This window comes from Chiloscyllium plagiosum, chromosome 5, assembly GCF_004010195.1.
Source record: "Chiloscyllium plagiosum isolate BGI_BamShark_2017 chromosome 5, ASM401019v2, whole genome shotgun sequence".
NCBI classification, from domain to species: domain Eukaryota; kingdom Metazoa; phylum Chordata; class Chondrichthyes; order Orectolobiformes; family Hemiscylliidae; genus Chiloscyllium; species Chiloscyllium plagiosum.
The window spans coordinates 36,792,572-36,800,921 of NC_057714.1; the positions used below are offsets into that span (position 1 = coordinate 36,792,572).

Below are 8,350 nucleotides of genomic sequence, written 5' to 3' on the forward strand. Positions count from 1 at the left end.
TTCGGTCCAACTTGTCCATGTTGGCCAGATATCCTATGTTAATGTAATCCCATTTGCTAACTTTCCTTGATCCCAATTTTGCTAGCGTTTACTTCAGTTTTGCTAGCATTCCTTGATATCACATTCGGTTAAATGCAGCCTTGATGTCAAAAGCAATCACGCTCACCTCATCTCTGGAAATCAGCTCTTTTGTCCAAGTTGAAAATGTGTTGCTGGAACAGTGCAGCAGGTCAGGCAGCATCCAGGGAACAGGGGAATCGACGTTTCGGGCATAAGCCCTTCTTCAGGAATGAGGAAAGTGTGTCCAGCAGGCTAAGATAAAAGGTAGGGAGGAGGGACTTGGGGGAGGGACGTTGGAAATACGATAGGTGGAAAGAGATCAAGGTGAGGGTGATAGGTCAGACTGGGGTGGGGAGACAGGCCGCCTACTTGCCTATATTGGGGAGACAGGCCGCCTACTTGCGGAGCGTTTCAGAGAACACCTCTGGGACACCCGGACCAACCAACCCAACCACCCTGTGGCCCAACATTTCAATTCCCCCTCCCACTCCACCAAGGATATGCAGATCTTTGGACTCCTCCATCGTCAGACCACAGCGAAACGACGGTTGGAGGAAGAACGCCTCATCTTCCGGCTAGGAACCCTCCAACCACAAGGGATGAACTCGGATTTCACCAGTTTCCTCATTTCCCCACCCCCTACCTTGTTTCAGTCAAATCCATCGAACTCAGCACCGCCTTCCTAACCTGTAATCTTCTTCCTGACCTCTCCGCCTCCACCCCAGTCTGACCTATCACCCTCACCTTGACCTCTTTCCACCTATCGCATTTCCAACGCCCCTCCCCCAAGTCCCTCCTCCCTACCTTTTATCTTAGCCTGCTGGACACACTTTCCTCATTCCTGAAGAAGGGCTTATGCCCGAAACGTCGATTCCCCTGTTCCCTGGATGCTGCCTGACCTGCTGCGCTGTTCCAGCAACACATTTTCAGCTCTGATCTCCAGCATCTGCAGACCTCACTTTCTCCTCTTTTGTCCAAGTGTAAAACAAGACGATAGTGAGGCCAGAATGAACTAAGGCTATAATGAGGCTCTGGAAGAACCCAACGGAGCATCAGTGAACCAGTCACTGCTGAGCAGATGCTGCCTGATAACACTGTAAGTAGCACTTTGTATCACTTTACTGATGATCGAGAGGAGATTGATGGGGTGGTAGTTGGTCAGGATGGATTTGTCCTTTTTTTTATGCAGAGGACATACCTTACCGATGTGTCACATTATCAGGCAGATAGCAGTGTTGTAGCTGTATGGGAAAAGGTTTGTTAGGTGTCAGGCAAGTTATGGAACATAATCTTCAGGACTATTGCTGAAATTTTGTTAGTGGTATAGCCTTTATGGCATCTGATGCCTCAAGCTGTTATTTGATATCACATGTTCTTCTTGGAGAGATGAAGGTTAAGAGGAGATCCTGAGACTGACGTATTTATTTCAGCTTTTTGTTTGTTAACCAATTCTCAATTCTTACTGGTACATTCCCCTCAATCATGCGATCTAAATTTGTTTACCAACCTCCAATGTGAGATCCCACAGTGGCCTAACAGTTAAGGTACTGGTTCCTGAAGCCAGGGATTGTGTGTTCAAGACAGATCTGGGGTGGGGGAGAGAGAGAGAGACACAGATCGTGAGACAGACAGACAGATAGTCAAGAACAGGTCATGTCTCACAAACCTCATTGAGTTTTTTGGGAAGGTGACCAAGCATGTGGATGAGGGTAGGGCAGTTGACGTGGTGTACATGGACTTCAGTAAAGCATTTTATAAGGTTCTATATGGTTGGCTGGTGAAGAAAATGCAGCGGCATGGGATTGAGGGTGATTTAGCAGTTTGGATTAGGAACTGGCTTTTTGTAAGAAGGTAGCGAGTGGTGGTTGATGGACAATATTCAGCCTGGAGTCCGGTTACTAGTGATGGTGCCACAAGGATCTGTTTGGGACCACTGCTGTTTGTCATTTTTTATAAATGACTTAGACACAGGCATAGGTAGATGAGTTAGTAAGGTTGCTGATGACACTAGAGTCGGTGGAGTAGTGGACAGTGTGGAAGAATGTTGCAGGTTGCAGGGGGACTTGGATAAACTTGGGAGTTGGGCTGAGGGATGGCAAATGGAGTTTCAATGCAAATAAATGTGAGGTGATTCACTTTGGGAAGAATAACAGGAAGGCAGAGTACTGGGTCAACGGAAAGATTCTTGGTAGTGTGGATGTGCTGGGGAATCTTGGAGTCCATGTTCATAGATCCTTAAAAGTTGTCACCCAGGTTGATAGTGCTGTTAAGAAGACATACGGTCTGTTAGGTTTTATTGGTAGAGGGATTGAGTTCCGGTGACGTAATGTCATGCTGCAAGTATACAAAATGCTAGTGCGGCCACACTTGGAATATTGTGTACAGCTCTGGTTGCCCCATTACAGGAAGGATGTGGAAGCATTGGAAAAGGTGCAGAGGAGATTTACCAATATGTTGCCTGGTCTGGAGGGAAGGTCTTATGAGGAAAGGTTGAGAGACTTGGGTCTGTTCTCGTTGGAAAGAAGAAGGCTAAGAGGGGATTTGATAGAAACATACAAGATGATGAGCATTAGATAGGGTGGACAGTGAGAGTCTTTTTCCTAGGATGATGATGTCAGCTTGTACGAAGGGGCATAGCTACAGATTGAGGGGTGATAGTTATATGACAGATGTCAGAGGCAGGTTCTTTACTCAAAGTGGTAAGGGTGTTGAATGCCCTGCCTGCCAATGTAGTTAACTCAGACACATTAGGGAGATTTAAACAATCCTTGGATAAGCACATGGATAATGATGGGGTAGTGTAGGGGGATGGGCTTAGATTAGTTCACAGGTCGACACAACATCGAGGGCCGAAGGATCTGGTCGGCTGTATTGTTCTATGTTCTATGTTCTATGTTCTGTGATCTTATTATTAAAAGCCTTCTGAATATCCAGATACAACGCATTACTCATTCTCTTTTATTTATGCTGCAAGTAAAATCCTCAACAGAACTCCAAAAGGTTAATCAAACATGCTTTCCCTTTTATAAATTCGTGAGTACTTCCTTTATATTAGATTATAACATTTTCCCTAAAAATGACGTCAAACTACAGAATTTTTTTTTCAGTTCACTCTCTCCCTCTTTTCGTAAACAATGGGGTTGCATTTTCAGTCTGCAGGAATCTTTGCAGAATCTATAGATTGTTGAAAGGTAACCACCAAGCATCCACTGTCTCTCTTGCCACTTCCTTCAGCAATCTCGGGGTATTGCTGCTCCAGTACAGGGGATTTATCAGCCTTCAATCTAATTAATTTTTCTAGTACTACTTCTTTATTGATGTTACTTTTTTTTCCGTTCCTCAGTTTCATAAATCCCCTGGTTGCCTAATATTTCTGGGAGGTTTCTTGTAGCTTCCTCTGTGAAGACAGACACAAACTAATTGTTTAGTTCTCCCCACTTCCCTGTCTTCTGCTATAAATCCTGCTGTTATTAATCCACAAGTCGTACCATTCTTGTGCCTTTCCTCAGGGAATCTCACATTTAGAGCATGATCCAATGCCCGCCTGAACTCATCCTAGCTGGTGAGATATTGCAGCCGAAGGTCAAGTGTGTATCCCTTATTAGAAAATTTTGACGTCAAGTTTGCTTTCTTTGCTCTTACAAATAGCACAGCTATCAGATGTTCTTTTTGGAACGTGTGAAAACATTGAATATCAAAGTCCATCCGGCAGTATGTTCACTAAAATAAGCAGGCAGTATGAAGTTTGAATGCTACTTATTGAAGGAAAGGCAACATCATGAGCATCATGATGTGCTTTGATTTGATTTGATTTGTTACTGTCACCTGTATTAAGATACAGTGAAGCATACTGTATTGCATTATAACCAGACAAATCATACCTTAACGTAAGTACGTCAGGGTAATAGAACTGAATGCAGAATATAACTACAGAGAAGATGCAGAGAAATATTAACTCTAATATATGAGAGGTCCATTTATAAGTCTGATAATAGTGTGCAAGAAGTTGTTCTTGAATCTGTGTTTATGTGTTTTCAAACATTTGTACCTTCTGCTGTTGGAAGAGGGTGGAAAAGAGTATAACCTGGGTGGGAGGGGTCTTTGATTATGTGGGCTGTTTTCCCAAGACAGCGGGAAGTGTAGATAGAGTCACTGAAAGGAAGGTTATTTTTTGTGATGGACTGGGCAGTGTTCACAACTCCCTGTAATTTCTTGCAGTCTTGGGCAGAGCAGTTCTACGACACATCTGCAAAAAAATGGTACAAATCATTGTGGACATGCTGAATTTTCTTAGCCTTCAGAGGGAGTAGAGGGATTGGTGTGCAGTCATGACTGTAGCATTGTCATGGATGGAGCAGGATAGATTGTTGGTGATATTTACTCTTCGGAACTTGAAGCTGTCAACCATCTCCACCTCAGAACCATTGATACAGACAGGGGCGTGTCCTCCACTTCACTTCCTGAAGTTGATGACCAGCTCCCCATTTTGCTGACTGATGGAGAAATTGTTTTCCTTACAACATGCCATTAAACTGTCTATCTCTTTCCTGTACTCTGTCTCATTATTGTTTGAGATCCGACCACTGCAGTGGTGTCAATCGCAAACTTGTAATCCTAGTTAGAACTAAATTTGTCCATGCAGTTGTGAGTGTATAAGGAATATAGTCAGGGGATGGGTACACAGCCTTGTGGGGCACTGGTGTGGAGGATTGTGGTGGAGCAAGTGTTGTCACCTGTCCATACTGATTGCGTACAGCGGGTCAGGAAGTTGAGGATGAAGTTGCAAAGGGTGGGAGCAGAGTCCTAGGTTTTGAGTTTGGCGATGAGTTTTATTGCAGCAGGTCAGGCAGCATCCAAGGAGCAGGAGAATCGACGTTTTGGGCATGCGCCCTTCTTCAGGAATGGCTCATTCCGGAAACGTCGATTCTCCTGCTCCTTGGATGCTGCCTGACCTGCTGCGCTTTTCCAGCAACACATTTTCAGCTCTGATCTCCAGCATCTGCAGTCCTCACTTTCTCCTCGATGAGTTTTATTGGAATTGTTGTGTTGACGGTGGAGCTAAAATCAATAGGTGTCTGCCGTAGGTGTCCTTGTTATACAGATGTTTCAGAGATGAGTGTAGGGCCAGGGAGGAGGCATCTGCCATGGACCTATTGTGATGGTAGGCGAATTGTAGCAGATCAAGGCAATGTGGGAGGCTGGAGTTGATGTAAGCCATTACTAACCTTTCTATCGCATGATCTCCGTGTCTATATTTGTGATCTTGTGAAATTTTGCAGCCTTGTTCCATAAACTAAACTGTCATGATAAGTTTCTTTTGGAAATATTTCTGTGCTTTCAACTAATCAGGCCAAAATTTTAAACAGTCCATGCCTTTTATGCAATACAATTTATTCTGTTTTTAGCAATATCATGTCGCAAGCAAGATGGTGGTCAAGTGGATATTAATAATTGCCTGAAGTGGGCCGGTACAATGCCACCTTTAACACAACACTGTCAATTGCCCTGCCAGGATGACTGCCTCTTCACCAACTGGTCCAAATTTTCAGCCTGCACTGGTGACTGCAGTACAGTACAGATCCGAAAGAGGACATTTGTTGGTGAGTAATTAAATAAACAGAACATCTTTAGCAAATCAATACATCTTACAATACAATAATATAAAGTGAATTTGCATATGTGAGACTATTTCATCATTGTTCAAACTTTTATATATGTTTTTATGACGGAAAGGCCAAGTGAAGCTACAAATGATTGGTAAGTATTTGTGACAGGTGCCATACTCACAGTTCATTCTGCAGATACATTGATAGAGCAGAATTTTCCCATTTCCAGTTTGTGTTTCGTCGAGTGAAATTCATGGCGGTTGATCCAATTTGGTTCACAGCAACTTGAGTCACACAATCCTACATCTTCATCTCATTAATCATGCACCCAGATCTTCACCATATTTCCTGTGGAAATGAATGGCCAGAGGTGGGGATTGGGGGGAGTGTGCTTGCCAGTACCCAGATCTTCTGGCATTCATGCCAGGGAGAAACATGTTTAAAACTTGCATGCGCATCACTGCAGAGACTGCAAGCCAGGAACTGCCCCTCCCACTGTGGTATTCCAACATTTTAACTGAGGACGTAGCCCAGGAAGACGTTAGTTCCTTGTTTTATTGGAGGTTCTGATGGATAGGGTGGTGGAGAGAAAGGCCATAAATTTCCTGCAAAGTGCCAAAGAAGGCCACACCACCAGACACTGTCCATCTGGACAGAGCAGCCATGGTCAATGTTGTGTGTCAAAATAAAAGGAATGTGCTGTGTTGCAGGAAGAAGCTCAATAACCTTCTGAATTCTACAAGGCTAAGTGCGACCATCATCTTGTCTTTGACATCTCACAGTCACCAGACCACCACTTACTAACTCTGCTACAGATACATATCTTACCACAGCTCATGCACTTCAACTTTCATTATTGGATGCATCATATCCATGCAACTGTTTCTGTCCACCTCACCCTCTCAGAACTAACTCCTCTTACTCTCTGCACTTCCATACAATGTGGGTACATCACTACCTCTCCTGCTCCTGAATTAGGAGAAAGTGAGGTCTGCAGATGCTGGAGATCAAAGTTGAAACTTTATTGCTGGAACAGCACAGCAGGTCAGGCAGCATCCAGGGAACAGGAGATTCGACGTTTCGGGCACAGGCCCTTCTTCAGGAATGCTCCTGAATTAGCACTTGCATTTATTTCCATTATAATCTTGCCCTCCCTTTATTTCCCTTTGAGATTCAATGGCATACCACTTCCATACAATGTGGGTACATCACTACCTCTCCTGCTCCTGAATTAGCACTTGCATTTATTTCCATTATAATCTTGCCCTCCCTTTATTTCCCTTTGAGATTCAATGGCATACCATTCGCACTACCAACATCCTGGGAATTATCATTGACCAGACCAGAATGTCATTGAACTGCACCAACTACATAAGTAGTGTGCCGATATGATAAGGTCAGAGGTTGAAATTCTGCCTCACATCTTGTTTCCCAAATGCCTGTCCACCATCTACAAGAGCTGAAAATGTGTTGCTGGAAAAGCGCAGCAGGTCAGGCAGCATCCAAGGAGCAGGAGAATCGACGTTTCGGGCATGAGCCCTTCTTCAGGATGCTGCCTGACCTGCTGCGCTTTTCCAGCAACACATTTTCAGCTCTGATCTCCAGCATCTGTAGTCCTCACTTTCTCCTCCATCATCTACAAGACACAAGTCAGGAATATGACTGAAACCTCTCCACTTACCTGAATGGCTGCAGATCCAATAACTTTCGAAAAGATCAACAACATCCAGGGCAAAAATAACTCAGTTACTTGGCACCCAATCTACCACATTCAGCACCAAATCATAGTGGTGGTCCTGTAGAGTAGAGTAGCTTTTATTGTCATTTCTACCATTACAACTGACACGGTAAAAGTGAGACAGCGTTCCTCCAGGAGCGAGGGTGCTACATGGACAGTACAAACTACACAATCGTGTACAGCATAGAGTGCATAAGAAGTACAAAACATGCAAGTTGCAGTGTAATGGAAGAGCGATAAATAATTTTTCTCACAGCGATTTGAAGTCGTGCAAAGGATTTCGGATGGGCAAGACTCTGATCGTACTGTGTTAAAGAACCTGGTAGCTTGGGGGAAGAAACTGTTGTACTGTCTGGCTGTAAGAGACTGAATGCGCCGGTATCTTCTGAGAGATGGCAGGAGGGAGAAGAGTTTGAGTGAGGGGTGTGTGGGGTTTTCCACAATGCTCTTAGCCTTTCAGATGCAGCTGGTGCTGGAAATGTCTGTAATGGAGTTAAAAATCACACAACACCAGGTTATAGTACAACAGGTTTATTTGGAAGTACTACCTTATGGAGCACTGCTCCTTCATCAGGTGGTTGCGGGGTGGTGGAGGAGGTGGGCTTTTCTCAGCCTGCACAGAAAGTAGAGACGCTGCTTGGCTTTCATGGCCATCGAGGTAAAAACAATGACTGCAGATGCTGGAAACCAGATTCTGGATCAGTGATGCTGGAAGAGCACAGCAATTCAGGCAGCATCCGAGGACAGGCAAAATCGACGTTTCGGGCAAAAGCCCTTCATCAGAAATAAAGGCAGAGAGCCTGAAGCATGGAGAGATAAGCTAGGGGAGGGTGGGGGTGGGGAGAGAGTAGCAGAGAGTACAATGGGTGAGTGGGGGAGGAGATGAAGGTGATAGGTCAGGGAGGAGAGGGTGGAGTGGATAGGTGGAAAAGGAGCTGGGCAGGTC

General features: G+C 44.5%; 1 protein-coding gene across 2 annotated transcripts in view; it reads left to right on the top strand.

The window, feature by feature from the left end:
* Positions 1-8,350, top strand: part of LOC122549803 (thrombospondin type-1 domain-containing protein 7A-like) — a 589,911-nt gene that overhangs the window by 507,005 nt on the left and 74,556 nt on the right. For both annotated transcript variants that reach the window (XM_043689852.1, XM_043689854.1), the window contains one exon: positions 5,466-5,660. In XM_043689852.1, coding sequence (XP_043545787.1) covers positions 5,466-5,660 — 195 coding nt within the window. The remainder of the gene's footprint in view (positions 1-5,465; positions 5,661-8,350) is intronic.